Source organism: Thunnus thynnus, chromosome 22, assembly GCF_963924715.1.
Source record: "Thunnus thynnus chromosome 22, fThuThy2.1, whole genome shotgun sequence".
NCBI lineage: Eukaryota > Metazoa > Chordata > Actinopteri > Scombriformes > Scombridae > Thunnus > Thunnus thynnus.
The window spans coordinates 17,827,542-17,846,572 of record NC_089538.1 but is presented as its reverse complement, the minus strand read 5'-3'; the positions used below and the strand labels follow the sequence as shown (position 1 = coordinate 17,846,572).

Genomic DNA, 19,031 nt, shown 5'->3' with positions numbered 1-19,031 from the left:
TTCGGTCCAGATTGACCGAAAGTTTCTTCTATCAACCAAGCAAATCCAGTATATGTCTCTTGGTAACATCATCCAAAACATTTGACTCTTGTGTCTACTGTAGTGATTCTCTTTTCAAGTTTCTGTGATTTAACCTGATAAGAAAACCGTAAAGATTTCTCTGTCGTTACCAGAGCTGTTTTCAAAAGCAAACATCAGCTGACATTTGTAACAACGTGGTAATACAAGAAGCATATTTGTGAGGGTCACTGTTAGCTGCTGGTGAACGTGACCTTGCTATTTTTCAAATGAAGGTGACCCAGCTGTTTGCTTTCTCTGACAACACAAAGGGCAACAGGTGTAAATGTGTTCTTTCATTCCCCCTTGGCCTCCTTCTTACCCTCATGTCTCTCGATCCTTGACCCAGATTCCACAGTGTTTGGTTGTGGAGGACCAATGGGACCCCCCTTGTGACCCTCTAGGCATTTAATACTAAATGCCTAGAGGGTCACAAGGATACTAATCTCCAAGTCGTATGGCCCAGAATAAAAAATGCCTGCCAAGGCCCCAAGAATCTTGGTTCAGTCTCAGACAGGCAGAGGTCCAGCTGCCTGCAGGTCTAGATCACTGCCTTGTTTATTACTTGCTTGAGTCAAATCTTTACAGTATGAATTTAAGAACTGTTGAACAAGGAATTGGAGAAAATAGAATAAACTGCATGGTCTGTAAAATATGTTATCATAAATGATACAAGAGAAAATGCAAAATTAGGTAGCAAATTGAGGAAACAAAGGAAAAAAACTGAACAATGTATTAAGTTAAAAATGCATTTAGTGCATCAACTCATCACAAACCTGTTATGTTGTAGGTTGATACCCCAAATAGTCTTGAATTTCAATGACGTAGTGATATAGTAATCTGAGTATAGCCACTTGTTTGGTTATATGAGGATTCATGGGTACTCATGCCCTTCTCAAACATTCACGTGCAGGAGGAGAGAGAGAGGCAGGAGAGGATCAAACAGACAACACAGCTGGTGTCTGCAGACAGGATAAGAGGTGGAGCTGCTTGCAACAATAACAACAACATCCCAACAGTGGATTACTGCTGGACCTACATGCTTTTCTCTCTGCATCTTTTCTCATAAACTGTACAAAAAGTAAGTGACCAACCAATCTTTTGGCATCCTTGACGTGCTAATGTTTGGGGGGATTAAAGGGATTAGTAGAGATTGTAAGTATACTGGGCAGTATGGCACTAGCTAATCTACACCCCCAGAAGTGGGATGAATGGAAGACAGAAATGGAGGAGAAAGGGGGGATGAGATGGAGGGATGAGGATGAAGATTCTAATTTGACAGGATTTGAGGATGAAATGGAAAAAGGTGCAAATGAATTTTGCAACTTTGAAGGAATTAAGGATGAAGAGAGAGTTGTTGAGAAACTGCTAGATCCTGATGAAAAGTCATGGAGGAATGAAAACAGCACCCCGGGAGCCTGGACTTGTAAGGAAAGAAAAGACTCAATAACTCATGAAGAAGAGTTTCAAGAGCATGAAGACACACTTCAAGAGCAAGAGGAAGAGTCTACAGATGATGAGGAAGCAGGACTTTCAGTGGATGAAGACATAGATAGTGATGGTGAAAATGTGGTACAGATTTACTGCCAAGATGATTACCCCACACATATATTCCACATCTTGACAGAGTTCAGGGAATCCTCCCTTCTCACTGACCTTACTTTGAGCACAGAGGATGGGAAGACCTTCCATGTACACTCCCCTGTCCTAGCTGCTGTCAGCTCCCTCATCAAGGAAAATCTGAGTGGAAGCGATGTAGAAAATGATCAAGCTGATGAAATCAAAGACAATGACAAAAGTGTTGGAGTGCAGAGGTGGTCAGTGTCTTTGGGTCCAGAGGTGGATCACATTGGATTAGAGGCGGTTGTGGAGTTTGCATACACTGGACTCATATCACGTTTGAACAGGGATACTGTGGACCAGATAAAGGCTGCTGCTAAAACACTGGGTGCTCCAAGGGTGTTGGATCTCTGTGCCAAGGAAGAGGAGAAGTCAACAAAAACTGGAGGACAGAAGAAAGAAGAAGGGATTTCTGCTGCTGAACAAATGATGATCAGTCTTCAGTCCATCAGACAGCTATGGATGGACAGAGTGGGCTGTGATGTCATTCTAAAAGCTCGCGGGGCATCATTTCATGGTGAGTAGGCCACCAAAGAGTTAGAAAACTGCATTACTGTGTGTTCAGACAGAACACAAAGCAAATTTTGGAGGCAGCACAATTGCATGCAAGTTAATATGAAGACCTGATTAGATGCCAATCCACCCAGGGTGGCTCAAATTGACCTGAAGACCATTTAAGTTGAATACGTTTTAACTTGAGCGACAATTTTGACAATTTTTCGTCACAAATTGTTTTGCATTGCAATTTGAAGCTCAGAGTTGCCCAGAGCCAGGACCTTCCAAATAAGGAGTGTGGGGTGTTGACTTTCATGGTCTAGAAACATGCCCTACTGCCTTTGAATGAAGCTAATGCTAGTTTACTGGGAATACCAAGCAGTGCACACTTGGGCTAACATTAGCTGACTAACACAGCAGGAATTGTTATCAAGTAACATTAAACTTAGTGAAATATTGCAATTGCAATATATTACATTACAAGATACTGACTCAGTGTGAGTCCAGTAGCCGGGGAGAGCAGCAAGTGAGCCAACTGTCACAGCTATCACAGCTGTCAATCAGTAGCCACACGGCAGACATTAAAGCTACTATACATCTTCAAATCTAATTAACAGAGAGATCATTTCCACAATAAACACTTGCACACTTATTAGAGGGCAGAATTTAGCAATTGAGACCAAGTTGTTGAAAAAATGTATCAATAATATTTCATGAGAGAAGTTGACACTTTTTGAATGGGAGGCTGCTGGAGTCAAGGAATGTTTGGAGCCAGCCTCTAGTGGCATTGCATTTTAAGGTACTTCCACATTGGCTTCAACTTCAAGCCATGGTTTCCACTCGATCAGTGGTCATAGCCACACAGCAAAAATTTGCTTTGCTCTCTGTCTGAACACACCTTTAGACAAGACATTTATGTGAAAATATGTTAATAGCCTACTTTGAATCACCTATACCCACTTAAGAGGCCTTAAATATCCTTCTTCTCCCAACTGAAATAGTGTTGTCAGGTGTGATACACGTGATACATGTCTTTGCCCTCAAGAAGTTACTAAATTAAATTTAGGACTGAGATCCAAATCGTCTCCTTGATGAGTGAGCTAACTAAACAATTTTTCATTTCTTTTTTTTTGACACGTACAGTATGTGTTTTGTGTTTTGACAAGACAATAATCAGTGTAGATAAAATTATTATTTTTTAAAAAAATACTCAGTGTAACTGACGTTCAGGTCATTACTGATTGTCACGTTCAGGTAAAGGGGATAAAATGTAGGATGTTTTTGAAACTTCTTTTATTAAAAAACTGAATTACTGTTGAGTTCCTGATATGTTAGGTGGGATTACAGTGGATTTACATTGTACTTATAACCATTTTACCTTCAGTCCACAGAGTCATCCTGGCTGCAAGTAGTGACTACTTCCGTGGCATGTTCACCTTGGGGATGAGGGAGTCCCTTCAGCCTTGTGTCACCCTCCCCTTCCTTTTAGCTTCAGAGCTGGAAGTTCTGATTGGCAGCTCCTACAGCGGTGCTGTCCCCCTCAGCTGGAGTTGTGTCTTTGAAATCACTGGCACCTCCCTTCAACTCCAGTACCAACCTGCCCTCTCCTTGTGCCTGAGCTTCCTGCAGCAAGAAATAAATCCCCACTCCTGCCTGGATGTGGCAGCTTTTGCTGAGGCCTATGACATGGTGCCGCTTCTCGAAGTCGCTGATGATTTCGTCTTGCGGCAATTCCAAAAGGTGGCTAGCACCTCAAAGTTCAAGGACCTGCCAGCTAAACACCTCCTTAAGTACCTGAACAGCTGCTCACTGTGTGTTCCATCTGAGCTTGTTGTATTCAAAGCAGTGGTTGCCTGGATCCAAGCCAAGCCAAAGAGAAGGGTGAAACTCGCCAACGAACTAATGAAAACCATCCATTTTCCCCTGATGACTTTTAAGGAATTCAAAGAGGTTCAGTCTCTGAACATGTGGTCTGATCACAGCCTAGCAGAACTCTATGAAGCAGTTTTTGAAGATTTCTGCTCCAATGAGACGGCACCGCAGAGTCAGTGCCGCATATATCTGCCGAAAGACAGTCTGGTCTTGATTGGAGGTGACCAGATCTGCGAGGACCTGGGTGACCGCAGCATCAGCAGGGAACTCTGGTTTGGGAATTCCCTGGTGAACCATACAGGGATTAAAAAGGCCATGGAGTGGAGAAGGTTGGGAGAGATGCCAGAGCCAGCAAGGTTTAGACATGAGGTGGCTGTACTCAATGGACAACTGTACATGTTTGGAGGCAAGAGATATTATGGCATCAATGACACCCTGGATTCTGTTTATAGGTGAGAAAGGGTAATTTTGGATCCCATCAAAAAATGTGCATTTTTGACCATTTACAGCTTTTAATACTTGTTTTACTGTCTCTGACCTTATATGTGTCTCCTTTAACCACAACTAGGTATGACCCTCTTCAAAACAGCTGGGAGAAACTGGCTGATATGCAAGAAAAGAGATGTGCTTTCTCTGTTGTTGTGCTGGATGGAAACATATATGCCATTGGCGGACATTGTGACCCTGACTATATAGAGAGTGTGGAACAGTACAGCCCCACTGCAAACTCTTGGGGGTACGTTGGAAGGAATATTTGTTTTTGAAAGTGTGCTATATTTTTTTATGTATTTGGAGTCTTGCCAACAATTTTCAAGGAACCATCTACCACCTGGTAGCAGGTACCTAATAGATGTGGCCAATTAGTATCTGTCTGCTATGTAGACAGTGATGGCTTGCTGACCAAACGTAATGTTTTGCTCGCTACAATCTTTTATTGTACCACAACAATCTGGTACATTTTCAAAATTATTTCCAAAAGCAATTCAGTAATTTCAGATATTCAAATCCGATGATTCCAAAAGAGAAGGGACTTTAAATACAGCCATCAGAGGATGCTTTATGCTAACTGTACAAGACAGAGAATCATGGCCTAGCACAAAAATGTTCTATGCTGAATTTGGGTGATATCACAAAATAACAACAGTCATGGTTGTCTCTGTGTAAGTAAAGGCTTTAATGAAAATTAACTGGATGTTGTTGAGAGGCTGAAGTTTGTCAGATGTAGGCCCTTTTCATGGAGGACATTTTGACATGTCACAGTAGAACAAATCACACATGTAAAAGCATTTGGGAAAATAACTTAGATTTCAAAGTTTTAACCTTTCAAAGTAAATGCTCAAATATCTTCTCTGTTTCAGCTTTACCTGTCCTTTGGATCTGCCTCTGAGTGGGCATGTTGCAAAGGTTTTACAAGGGCAGATCTTCGTCTCAGGAGGGCTGAACAGTGATTACCAGTGTCTGGCATCCATGTTTCTGTATCACCCAGAGACAGGAAGCACCTATCTGGCAAACATGACTCAACCACGTGCTCACCACTGCATGGAGACCCTGGGTGACCGTCTCTATGTGGCAGGCGGAATCACCACAGACGCTAACATGACTATCGTAGACCACCTAGCTTGTGAGGTGTACAATCCAATGGCTGACTCCTGGACTGCCATCATATCTCTGCCAGTGCCACATGTCGGAGCAGGAAGTGCTGTTTTGGAGGGGAAGTTTTATGTGCTTGGCGGGTACAGCCAAGAGGACTTTAGTGAAACTAAGATAGTCCATCGTTATGATCCTGCCATACATAGATGGGAGAACATGGGCAAGATGCCTGGGCCAAACAATGACATACGAGCATCTTTGCTGTGTTTGCCATTACATATGCGATTGTAAGAAGTGGAGGAAATGTCAAATGTCAAGGTTTAATGATGCTGAATTTCAGGTTAGTTATTGCATGGTAGTAACAGTTGTATTTTGTTAAAGCTATGAAGTATGTTTTAATTGAAATATGCTCTAAAGCATATCTTAATATTGAGAGGCTCATTGAACAGCCTGGCAGCAGTACAGTGATATTTCCTTCTTAAGCTTTTAAGCGAGCCTCACCCTTCTAACCAATCAGAGAAGGCCAAAGTCAGGGGTGGGAGCTCATGGCTGTCAATCAATACATGAACCGACTTATTGCCTACTACTCCTCTCATACAGGGGCTCCAAGCTAGCATTAGCTGAGAGTACAGGTAAAGGGCTTTGAGGACCACAACGGAGCAAAGAGAAGGAGGGGAGAAAGGAGCAGAGTAGTTTGCTTTTCAGTTTCATGCTAGCGCTAGCTTGGTTTCCAGAGCTTGCATATTGTAGCTTTAAAAAAAAAGAAGCAAACATTCTTTCATTGTATAGGATGTAAGGATGTTTATGACTCTTAGAATCATACAATACTATGATTCTTGATCATGATGAATTTATGTAGTTAAATCTACTATCTACTTAAATTTTTAGCATGCTTACTGTAATATATAGGCTACAGTATGTTATCCGGTGCATTTTTGGTGCTATGTGTTCAGATTAAATGCACTGTATTCAAAGTGTTCATGGTTTGGATGGGGATGGTACAATAATTAGTTAATAACAACTGAAAATTAATACAAATATTTTTTACTCCTATTACTGCTTTAACCAAGAGGGATCAGCTCCTACATCAGACTTTCAGAGAGTGCAGAGAGCAGTGTTTAGTCACCAAAGAAAGGAAAAGAGACAATACAAAAAGTTTTTTGTTTTTCATTTATTGTTCTGAAGATGTTCACAAACTATCCTTTCATTAAAAGTTACTTGAAAAATAGGTGTTGGTTTTTGAGGTTTTTTTCAATCAAAGTTAATTTTTTAATATTGATAGTTCATGTTCATGTTTATAGCACAATATCATACAAAAGCAATTTAAAGAGCTTTACAAAGTGATAGAACAGTAGGTAGACATGTTTATCTTATTTGAGCCAAGATAATTATAATGTTGAATTTTCATATCAGCACATGACTAACGACAGTGCCACGATCTCAAGGAACTGGTTTTACAAACACTACTATTTTTGCATGAATGTCTCTCCTCAGGATATAACCATAATGTAAATGTGTGATGTCTGATCATCTACACAGTGAAGAGGACAAAACCACTGAAGGTTGTGTGTCCACTCAGGTTATCAAACACTCTACTGTCGTCCCACAGTTCCATGTGCACCTTATCGCCAGCAACCAGTTGCAGAACAATAGCATTACTGCTACTGTCTGAGGCGTCAGCTGAACGGTGATCATAGATTGAAACCTGATGGACGCCATTCTTTATTAAAATGGCCCCCATGTTATGACTGTTGTAGCCATAGGTGCTGAAGCTGAAGTAGTAGAGACCGTTCACTGGTGCTGTGAAGATCCCTGCAACAATGCAAAAACAAGCAGATTCAAGAAGTTTTACTCAAATTACAAATAGGTTTGAGTTTTATTGTTCACATTTTTCTAAGAGGCAGGGCCAAACCTTAGCGTGTGCAGTCAAATAATTATGTTTTTTCAGAACCAGAGTTAGCTAACAGGAGACTCATAATATTACCAATTCATTTATGATTGAGAATAGTCTATAGCTGTAATGTCTTTCCTTTATTTATTGTAAATATAATGTTACTCAGGATAAGGTGGCCCACACAACTGAATTTTGACTCAGTCAATGACACTACTGTATGTCCATTGTGCAACTTAAAGCATCATTAATAAAGTTCAATATTCACTCTCCTTTTAGCTCTATTTTGTTTTTTTTTTACTAACTCTTGAGGCAAATATTTCTCTTTAGCTGTTAGATGCTTAACTATGTTCCTCATCTAGTTGCTACCTTTGTCTAACTGCCATGTGGTGCTGTACAGGTAGGGTACAGTCAGTTTATCAGAGCCTTTTGCTGAAAAAGCTGCCTGCATTTACTGGAAACAAGGTTTATGAGAGTAGCTTTTTGGGCCAGAACACCAAAACAGTGATCCAAAATAGACGAAACACAGAACCAAAAAGAACAAAACGATGATAATTCTTTATGGGTTCGTCAGTAAAGCTGACAACTTTCACATAACAGTTAGTCGTATAATCCATTGTTAATATAAAAATATTGTCTAGTGCAGTTTTGAACTCCAGTCAGCACCACAAAAAGCACAAGAATACAGTAGAAACCTGAGATAGCATTGGCAAATTCTTGTTTGATCTTTTACAGCCTTAGGACATTTAGTGCAATTTATTGGCTTATCTACAAGCACATCTGAGGTGCACACAGGCAAACACACACACACAGTCTACAGTACCTATATATTGATTGTAACCATTGCCAGTATTTGAGAAGACCCTTTTGAAAACCAGGATCTTGTCTGCACTGCGTCCTCTGTAAACATAACCAGAGTTTGACAAAGAGGCGGAGAACGCAATCTTCGGAGCAGCTGTGGAGAGGCAGTTACATGGAGAAATTATAACCATTAAAACCCTCACAGACAAGAACACACACAGGTGGTTAATTTTAAAGTTCTTCAACTGTATTATCATCATATGCAATATAATCATATGCACATAAATCATCTCTTTTGGTTGAGGGATCTCTCCCACATTTAGAGTAATTTGTCTACTAAAATTTCAAAGATTTATGCCAGCATGATCACAGAAAATTTTAATAAAATAATGATTATCATTTGCTGTTATTGTTGGGTGCATAATATTGAACACAGAAACACAGAAAGTTTTACACTTTAAAATTGTTTTCATGAGTTGGATGAGAAAATGCCCTGAATAAAATGTATTCATATGGAATTGCCATGACTATTGTTGTTCTAAGCTTTCAGTGCAAAACTCAATCAACGAAAAGCTGAAGTTATTAAATTTCTGGAAGAAACAAGGAGCAAATTCAGGCATGTTGATGAAAAGTAGAAAATACAAAACACTACAGTGGACCACCAGGAGGCTGACACTCTTGAGAGCGAGACTCCAAGTAGGTGTAAAAATTATTAAATACTTCTTACCCCTAATTTTTTAAAATACTTTATTGCAATGTTTTCTTTATCATCTTCCAGACATTTGTTTTCTTCAGTCCATTGCACATTTTTTATACTCTTTATACAAGTTACATTAATAAATAACAGAAAATGACTGAGAAACACAAACCTAAGTAAACCAAAAAATGAGAAGAGAAAAAAAAACTTTTTAGCACGTCAAAGGTGTTGTCTTGAGTCTCAACATCTTGTCTGATCTTACCTTCCAGAGCATCAACCTTTTGTTGCAGTGTCGTCAGGATGCTATCAAGGTGTTAAGTGTTTTTGTAATTTGAGCACTAAGTTTGTGTGTCTTGGGGTGGTTCTGGATCACATGTCCGTTCATCTGGGAGTTTGGAAGATGCAAGCCTGAATAAAGCAAGAAGGAAAAGCATGTTCATGGCCATTTTCAGAGGTAAGATAGCTTCTCTACTCAACAGCTATCTGGCAAATTAGTGTTCCTGTGGTGGCTCTCGTGAGGCAGCCCCTTTTATCTTCGACAGGACAGCCCAAATCTTATAATGAGATGCATGAAGAACTTTCTCACATGAATGTCATTTAGGGAATGTCCCTCGCCACTCACAAACAACCAGGAGACAACTGAGCCAGAAAGTCTCTTCAATTTTCTGTCTTGTGTAATCTACTCTTATCCTTTGTCTACCTATCCCATGTAGAAAAAAAGCTGCAACTCGTCTTTGTTTTTTGTCCACACACTAAATAGTCACCACAATGTCCTAGTAAATATCTTGACCAATTTTGGTTGTTTGAACCATAAACAACATGCGTGGGTCTATTATATTGTTGGTTGTTTTCAAATTGCGTTATTTTAAAGCAACAACACAATGGGATAAGTCCTTTTTCACAAAAACCATTCCAATTTGGTCATGTCTCAGGTCAAACATTTCAGTTGACAGATAACAAAAAAGTCACATGGATTCAGGGATTGAGTGACTTCATTTGGATGCATCTCAAAACTTTTGTGGTGGAGACAGATGTCCTCGACAATCAGTTATGCTAGTAACTGTGCAACATGTGTGCAACTGTGCAAAGATAGCATTTATGTCAATAAGAGACGGTTCCTGGGGGACTTTGGAAGGAGGAGTGGAAAATGCCAGGTACAATTGATTGTACCTGGCAGTTTGAGACACAATTTTTTTTTTTAGATGAATCATGTCTGGATTATTACCAAAGTGTCAAGGTCAAGCGAGGTGGAGTTTAGAAAATAAGCTCTGCATTAGGAGGGGTTATGAGAGGTATATAATTTAATGTTTTATGATTTTGCATTAGGTTCTTTATCCCGGGATCAAGGCCACGGTTTGCTTTGTATTTCTCTTTAGGCAGAGTAAACCTATTCACATTGAAGTCTACCAGCTTCCAGTGTATTTATTTGAGTCTTTTTTTTTTTTTTTTACCACATCACTTTACATAAAGTACATTTAAACTGTTGACTCTAGAGTATGATTGATGTTCCTTCATGTCCTCTGTCTGTCTGTGTTATCTCCTGTTAATGTAACCTCAGCTGGTACCTCAAGCACTTACTGTCAAAAGAACCTCTTTGTTGATGTCAAATCCAGTTTTGCTATCAAGAGTTTCTGTAGCCATGTGCTCTAAACTGAGGTATATTGTCTTGATGGCAGATCGAAAATTTGTAAAAAAAAAAAAAAAAAAAAGACATATTATATTTCGTGTTGAAGTTAGGAATGAGGAACATGAGGTGCAGAAGAACAGTGGGTATGCTTTACGTTGGAATGAGGATGTAGACAAGAAAAATGCTGATCAGTGTGATAACTGATGACACAGCTATGCTGACAGACAGGCCACATTAACCCAGTGATGTAGTGTATGCAAGTCAAACCAGTCTAAAAAGGTTGTACAATGTCAGCTACTTTGGGCTGAAATAGTTTAATTTTCATGAATTTGTGTTCATTAAAATTACATTTCTTATTGTAGGGCAGTAACTTATCAGTTCTATTGTAATTTTGAAGAAACACGTTGTAAATTAGCCCTATATCCTTTACTTTTTGCTTTTTCATATTAGGGCTTTGATTTTGTTTTCATCGGTTCCCTTTGAAACAACTACACACATTAACAACTTCAATGTATTATACTGTGGAATACAAGCACCAGGAGGTTAATTTTTTCCTTTGTTTTTGGATCAGTGTTTTTCAAAGTCCAATAGAGCCAATACACTAAATGAAGAGCAATTCAACAAATGAATATGGGAACTTCTGTAATAAATGGTTGATGGTAACTTCTCTTTAAAAAAGTTAAACCTGTTGAGTGGGGAGGTTGTTCCAGTTCAGGTGTGATGACCCAAAGCAGTTGTGAGATCAAGTTCAAGTTCAGTCTTGATGTCTCAGGTAAAATATACTTGTTAAAATCAAATTCAGCAACTCCAAAAAAATCAAGATCAACACTGTCAAACACATTTGGTAAAGAAAAAAGAAATCTAAAACAAGCCTGTATCAAGATTACGTATATATGAGAGCATCATGTATACATACACACCTTCTATACTGTACAGGTCGCCACATACACACATACACATTTCTGTTTTTAAGCAACACTGCCCTCTGCTGCTCTACAGATATATAGTACAAAGTATGATGCAATGTGCATTTTTCATCTCTCTGTCAGCCACTCTTGCTTCATTTAGGGATATGCAGAGAGCCCAGTATTTGTATTTGTGTTTATATTTGTTGAGACGGCAAAATTAATTATATTTGTATTAGTATTTTAGTAAAAGTGGAAATCGCTGTAAAAATACAGTTTTTGTTTTTATTACACTTTTATTTTTAGGATATTAATGTGTTAAAATAAGTCAAAAAAGTAACAGAGCGAATCTGATGAAGCAACATGCGAAACGTGCAGTTCACTCCTTTTGTTTTTTAATGTAATCCCTTAATAAATAGTGTCTATCCTAGTATCCAGGTGTGCACTGGAAACCTTTTTTGACTTACTGTAATTTGCCCTGAATCAGCTGGCACCTAGGAGAGAGGCACTGCTGTGCGGGGTATCTTCATCTTTTTGTTAAAATAAGCGTTTATGAATAAACTATCTTATGAAGGAGGTCCCCACACTGGGTCTTGAACTTGAGTCTCCCAGATCATAGTCATAGTCATAGCGCTGACTACTGAACTAAAACCAACTTCTCTGCAAACGTGCAGCCAGATGTCTACTTATTTATACACCCCTAACTTAGAGACAGCACAGTGTGTAATGTGAAGAACTTCAAAGGCAATTCTTGCTTTGCATTTTTCATTTATTGCCTATTTTTTACAACCTAACTTTGTGGAAAGGAGAAAGGGAACAACAGGGTATGGAGAGTCCCTTGAGAGCACTTCACTTGTGTCAGTAGCTCAGCTTAATCTCGGGGGAACATCCCCAACTCTGGGAGTGATGTCCAGATAAGGAAATGTGCATCATGTAGCAGGTAGATGTGACCCCCCTAGTTGAAACCTGCTGATAGACGTAACAGCGGAGCAGAGGAGGAGAAAGACAGAGATAGTGATGTAACCGACCTGTGTGCTGGTATTTAACATGTTTTTTTTTTCTTCCCAAAAACAAATGATTTTTAAAATATTTGTACGAAATAAATGTTCATAAAAAACCCACTATTTGTGCTTTGCTGAATAACATATTTGTATTTGTTATTTATTATTTGCCCACCTCTAGCTTCATTATTTGGTTCTTGCAACTCAAAGCTAAGCCATTAAATCAAACAAAAAATAATAATAAACCTGAAGGCTTAAAAGAATGCAGACTTATCCAAACTGAACTGTATGATCATTTGCAAAGTCTGAATTACTTTGTGGGAAATCCCAAACAGTCTAACATAAAAGTACTTCACCATAGTGCATGTGATGTCTCTTGATACATTCCTTTTTATATTTCGAATATGAAACCAGCTGTACCACTTCACTTCAGGCAAGCCCAAGCTAAACTGACAGTAAACATTCTTAAACAACAACAAAAAAAAGGCCCTTAAAACAAATTGAGATTGTGAACTGAAGTCTTTGAAGGGTCATCACTGTGCATCATCATTCCTTTAAAATGACTGTTTGATTAATAGAGCATGATTGATTATGAATCATGTGCCCTCCGGATACGTTTCACTCATTGTGCCTAATGACTGTGACGTGTGCAGGTATGTTTACCTGTAGGTTAAGTTGCAAGGTCACTTTTGAGTCATAGAGCATCACAAAATATCTGAAACCGTAAATCATATAAGGTAATGGCACATAAGGACTCTCTTAAGTGAAGAGAGCAGGTATATAAGCATCCACAATCTGCAAGGAAAATATCCAAGAGAACACAAAACTACGATTGAAGAAATGGAGATCAGGTCTTTGCTTCTGTTGACCCTTTTGGGATTGTTGTTTGTGGAGCCAGGTTTTGGACAGATAGGTAACATGGACATTAGTGACTGGCTGAGAACTCAAATGGAGTTAATAAAGAACATAGACAACAAACTGAAAGATGTCAGAATGATATTGAAGCACTGGAGGCTAGGCTCAAAGCGACTGTAGAGATGACACAGAAAGTTAAAGTGAACAGACTGAAGAAAGAGAATGAAGGTACAAGAATGAAATTAACACGTATTTCTGCCCAAAATTGTAAGTAATGCACTTTTTCTTTGTCATTAATTAACTACGTACATTATGTACTTTTACAGACCTGCAAACGAGACCGAATGCCAAAGAGGAGGAGATTGACAAGCTGAAACAGAGTGGCGGTAATGGCAAGTTGATCAAAGTTAGTGTAGGTTGCTATGTGCACATATCTTTTGGTACTTTTGTACAGGTGAGACTCAGGTGAGTTTGTAGAGTTGATTGTGTCCCCTTTTAGTTTTTAGAGTTGAGAACTAAATTTTGGTTCAAATTACTAAAGAGTTTGATTCACAGAGTTTCATGTGGACAACGTTTAGGTCTAAATAAATTTGAGTGTCTACAATGTACAGCTGTTATACAGTGTATTTTTGGTGCTATGTATTCAGATTGAAGGTACTGTATTCAAAGTGTTCATGGTTTAAATTGGAATGGTACAATAATTATTTCAATAACAACTTAAGATTAATAAAATATTTTTACACCCTTTACTGCTGTACTGAAGAAATCACCATTTCCTATTTGTTTGGCTCCTTCACTACCTTCACTCCCAATTCTTTCCATTCCACCCTGCATTCTGATCAATTGATCCCAATTGATCAGAATGCACCTGGGTCCCTGCCTCCACTTGTTTACCTGCTTAATTTGCAACTTAAGTTGCTGCATTTTCTCTGTTCATGATTACTGGTAAGTCAAACTTCATTTTACTCTTGAATGTTTATTATATTCCTGCTATGTCTGTATCTTTTACTAGTATGTAAGTTACCTAAAAGAGTTTAAATACTTATCCTTATCTTTAAAGTGTGAATACCTCAAGAGTGATCTGAATTTGATTTATTGTGTTCATGTGCATTGTTAATTGTGTTTTAACCTCCTGTTTTTTTTGTTTGTATTTCCCCATATCCCCATATTCAACTTTTCACCAGCCCATGTGTGTCTGTTTTTTACCATGTGATAAAAGCGTCTGCTAAATGAAATAGTAAGATTGTGTAAGATTGTATAAATAAATCACCATTCACTGAACTCTGAATATTGGACATTCATTCTTCTGACTTTCTGACTATAATGATAGTCACCATCCTGTCCTGACATCCTGAAGTCACTAGTGAAACCAGAAATCCTATCTTATAACTGCCTTAACCAATTATGAAAACAAGAGGGAGCTGTTCCTACATCACACCTTCAGATGGTGCAGAGAGCAGTGTTTAGTCACCAAACATAGGAAGGGAGACAATGTAAAAAGTTTTTTATTTTGCATTTATTGTTCTGAAGATGTTCACAAACTCTACTTTCATTAAAAGTTCATTGAAATAGGTGTTGGGTTTTTGTATTTTTTTTTTTTTTTTTAAGTTTTTTTAAAAGTTTTTTTTAATAGTTCATGTTTATAACACAATATCATACAAAAGCAATTCAGCGCTTTACAAAGTGATAGAACAGTAGGTAGACATGTTTATCTTATTTGAGCCAAGATGATTAGAATTTTCATATCAGCATATGCCTAACGACAGTGATCTCAAGGAACTAGTTTTACAAGCATTATTATTGTTGCATGAGTGTCTCTCCTCACGATATAACCATAATATAAATGTGTGATATCTGATCATCTACACAGTGAAGAGGAGAAAACCACTGAAGGTTGTGTGCGCATTATGGTTATCAAACACTCTACCGTCGTCCCACAGTTCCATGTAAACCTCATCGCCAGCAACCAGTTTCAGAACAACAGCATTACTGCTACTATCTGAACCATCATCTGAATGGTTATCATAGGTTGAAATCTGACGGGCACCATTCTTCATTAAAATGGCCCCCATGACATGAGTGTTGTAGCCATAGGTGCTGAAGCTGAAGTAGTAGAGACCATTCACTGGTGCTGTGAAGATTCCTGCAACAGAGCAAAAACAAGCAGATGCAAGAAGTTTTATTCAAATTACAAGTAGGTTTGAGTTTTGTTCACATTTTTTTGAGAGGCAGGGCCAAACCTTAGTGTGTGGATCTGTGTGCTCTATTTTGTTTTTTTTACTAACGCTTGAGGCAAATATCTGTCTCTTTAGCGGTTAGATGCTTAACCATATTCCTCAGGTAGTTGCTAACTTTGTCTGCCTGCCATTTGGTGCTGTACAGGTAGGGTGCAGTCAGTTTATCAGAGTCTTTTGCTAAAAAAAAAACAAAAAAAAAAAACTGCCTGCTTCTTCTGGAAACAAGGTTTATGAGAGTAGCTTTTCAGGCCAGGAAACCAAAACAATGATCCAAAGTAGACGAAAACACAGAACAGAGAAGAACAAAACAGTCGGGTAATAATTCTCTATGGGTTTGTCAGTAAAACCGACAACTTATATATAACACTTAGTCATTTTATCCATTGTTAATATGAAAATATTGATTAGTGCAGCTTAAACTTCAGTCAGCACCACAAAAAGCACAAGAACACAGTAGAGACTTGAGTCAAACAGCATTAGCAAATTCCTGTTTGATCTTGTTTGAAATACCAGAACCAGATGTGTTAGTTTTACAGCCTTAGGACATTTAGTGCAACTTATTGACTTATCGACAAATACATCTGAGGTGCACACAGGAAAACACACACACACAAACACACACACACACATTAGTGTTTCATAACTTGAGATGACGTAACATTGACTTACCAAGTCTGATTTACGTTAAGGGGACTTGCTTTTTGTCCCCATAAGGGAGGCGGGTCCCCACAACATGACAGTGTAAACAGATTTATGTTCCTATGAGGAATACTTGGTCCACACACACAGTCTACAGTACCTGTATCTTGACTGTAACCACTGCCAGTGTTTGAGAAGACCCTTTTGAAAACCAGGGTCTTGTCTGCACTCGGTCCTCTGTAAATCTCGCCAGAATTTACCAAAGAGGCGGAGAATGCAATCTTAGGAGTATCTGTGGAGAGGCAGTTACATGGAGAAATTATAAACATAAAAACAATCACAGACAAGAACACACACAGGTGTTTTTTTTTTTTTTTTTTTTTTACAAATCTTCAAAGTTTTATCAACATAAACAATATAATCATATACATATACAGTGTATACATCATGATCACAGAAAATTTTACTAATTACTTGAAATCTAAATAATTAAAATAATACAGTACTGAAGTACAATATTGAACAGTGGTAACACAAACTTTCATATTTGATCATCTTACCATTACCAACATTTTGTTTCAGCTTGTCAATCTCCTCCTCTGTGGCATTCAGTCTCATTTGCATGTCTGTAAAGTACATTTTTAAGTCAATTAATGACAAAGAATAAACGCATTCCTTGTAATTTCAGCAGAAATATCTGTGATAATTATATTCTCATACCTTCATTCTCTTTCCTCAGTCTGTCCACTTCAGCTTTCTGTGTCATCAGCTCCTCTACAGTCGCATTGAGCCTGGCCTCCAGTGCTTCAACATCAATCTGACATTCTTCTACATGTTTCAGTTTGCCGTCCACAAACAAGAATCCCAAAAGGGTCAGCAGAAGCAGAGACCTGAACTCCATTTCTTCAATTGTGATTTTGTGTTATCTTATTTTTCCTTGCAGACTGTGGAGGCTTATATACCTGCTCTCTTCATTGAGGAGGCTGCTTAGGTGTCCGTGAGTAAGCGGTGTTGAGGTGCTAGTTCAAGTCGTGTCCTGGCAGGCCTACTGGGAGGATTTTGTGAGTGTGAGCCAGTAAAATATCTAAAGCTGTGTAGGGCTAGGTATCGGTACTCATACCGAAATAACCCAGTACCAAGTAGTGTCAGAACTTCTCCAGTCAAGGGACTTAGTGTATTTCCACACACTGTATATGTTTTCAAGCAGCTTCAAATGAGAAGGGCTTCATTTCATTGGAAAATATCAGATTTTAAAGATTATTGCCTGTGCATACAAAGTTATAGCAGGATTGATTTTCTGGGAGTCAGTCAGTCATTTTTAAAAAAAATGATGATGCACAGTGATGACACTTCAGAGACTTTTTCAATGTCAGATTATCTGCCTGTCTCTTTTTCATTGTAAGTGAAGTATAACACAGTTATTAAAAATATTTGTTTTAAGGACCTTTTTGTCTTTATTTAAGAATGTTTACTGTCAGTTCAGCTTGGGTTTGCCTGAAGTAAAATGATGCAGCTGGTTTCATATTCCCAGATGTCAATTAAGAATCAATCAATAAACAAAATATAAAAAGGAAAGTATCAAGAGACATCACATGCATGATGGTGAAGTACTTTGATGTTAGACTGTTTAGGATTTCCCACAAAGCAATTCAAATCTTGCAAATGATCATACAGTTCAGTCTGGACAAGTCTATGTTCCTTGAAGCCTTCAGGTTTATTAACTTTTTTTGTTTAATGGCTTAGCTTTGAGTTGCAAGAAGCAAATAATGAAGCAAGAGTGGCCGAGAGAGAGATGAAAAATGCAAATTGCATCATACTTTGTGCTATATATGTAGAGCAACAGGGAGCAGTGTTGCGTAAAAACAGAAATGTGTGCATGTGTTAATGTGGCGACCTGTACAGTATAAAAGGTGGACTTTGAAAAACACTGATCCAAAAACAAAGGAAAAAATTAACCTCCTGGTGCTTGTATTCCACAGTATAATGCATTGAAGTTGTTAATGTGTGTAGTTGTTTCAATCAAAATCAAAGCCCTAATATGAAAAAGCAAAAAGTAAAGGATATAGGGCTAATTTACATCAAGTGTTTCTTCAAAATTACAATAGAACTGATAAGTTACTGCCCTACAATAAGAAATGTAATTTTAATGAACACAAATTCATGAAAATTAAACTATTTCAGCCCAAAGTAGCTGACATTGTACAACCTTTTTAGACTGGTTTGACTTGCATACACTACATCACTGGGTTAATGTGGCCTGTCTGTCAGCATACCTGTGTCATCAGTTATCACTTTGATCAGCATTTTTCTTGTCTACATCCTCGTTCCAACGTAAAGCATGTTTTTCTCCGCCTCATGTTCCTTGTTCCTAACTTTGAAACGAAACATGCATCATACATATTTTCCTTGTTCATAATAACAGCAGTGACTATTTCAGTGGAACTTTTCAAAATTTATTAGTGATACTAATACTGTAAGTACTATATTATCAGATGCTTTTGGCCCTGGTGTGAACATTGTTATCACTGTGCGCTGGTGATCACTATATTCAGCATGTTTCTTTGTCATGTCTACGGAATTAAAATGGGCAGAAAGTGCATCTCATACACATTATGTATATTACATGGCATGAAATATATATGAATGAATGGTTTGGCTCTGGATTGGTTTAGATCATCTCATATCATATAATTCTTTGAAATTAAAAACTTCCAGAAATTTTGTGCTGGATTTGACAACAACAC

The 19,031-nt window shown here is 38.2% G+C and overlaps 2 protein-coding genes across 2 annotated transcripts; one reads left to right on the top strand and one right to left on the bottom strand.

The window, feature by feature from the left end:
• The first annotated feature begins 874 nt into the window (after positions 1 to 874).
• LOC137174539 (kelch-like protein 33) lies at positions 875 to 6,862 on the top strand. Its single transcript, XM_067579895.1, has 4 exons — positions 875 to 2,194; positions 3,557 to 4,496; positions 4,613 to 4,780; positions 5,403 to 6,862. Exons 1-4 carry the CDS (start codon positions 1,231 to 1,233, stop codon positions 5,923 to 5,925), a joined length of 2,595 nt encoding a protein of 864 aa, XP_067435996.1. The 5' UTR covers positions 875 to 1,230; the 3' UTR covers positions 5,926 to 6,862.
• Positions 6,863 to 14,900: 8,038 nt separating this feature from the next.
• LOC137174303 (complement C1q-like protein 4) lies at positions 14,901 to 17,188 on the bottom strand. Its single transcript, XM_067579497.1, has 4 exons — positions 17,008 to 17,188; positions 16,848 to 16,913; positions 16,448 to 16,579; positions 14,901 to 15,554 (listed from the first exon to the last, which is right to left on the bottom strand). Exons 1-4 carry the CDS (start codon positions 17,186 to 17,188, stop codon positions 15,274 to 15,276), a joined length of 660 nt encoding a protein of 219 aa, XP_067435598.1. The 3' UTR covers positions 14,901 to 15,273.
• Positions 17,189 to 19,031: the final 1,843 nt, after the last annotated feature.

Coding starts and splice junctions, on each gene's coding strand:
- LOC137174539 (XM_067579895.1), top strand. CDS start 1,231: ATGGCACTAGCTAATCTACACCCCCAGAAGTGGGATGAATGGAAGACA. Junction 2,195..3,556: donor TCGCGGGGCATCATTTCATG/GTGAGTAGGCCA, acceptor TTTTACCTTCAG/TCCACAGAGTCATCCTGGCT. Junction 4,781..5,402: donor CCCACTGCAAACTCTTGGGG/GTACGTTGGAAG, acceptor TCTCTGTTTCAG/CTTTACCTGTCCTTTGGATC.
- LOC137174303 (XM_067579497.1), bottom strand. CDS start 17,188: ATGGAGTTCAGGTCTCTGCTTCTGCTGACCCTTTTGGGATTCTTGTTT. Junction 16,914..17,007: donor ACTGAGGAAAGAGAATGAAG/GTATGAGAATAT, acceptor TGTACTTTACAG/ACATGCAAATGAGACTGAAT. Junction 15,555..16,447: donor TGGTTACAGTCAAGATACAG/GTACTGTAGACT, acceptor GCTCTGTTGCAG/GAATCTTCACAGCACCAGTG.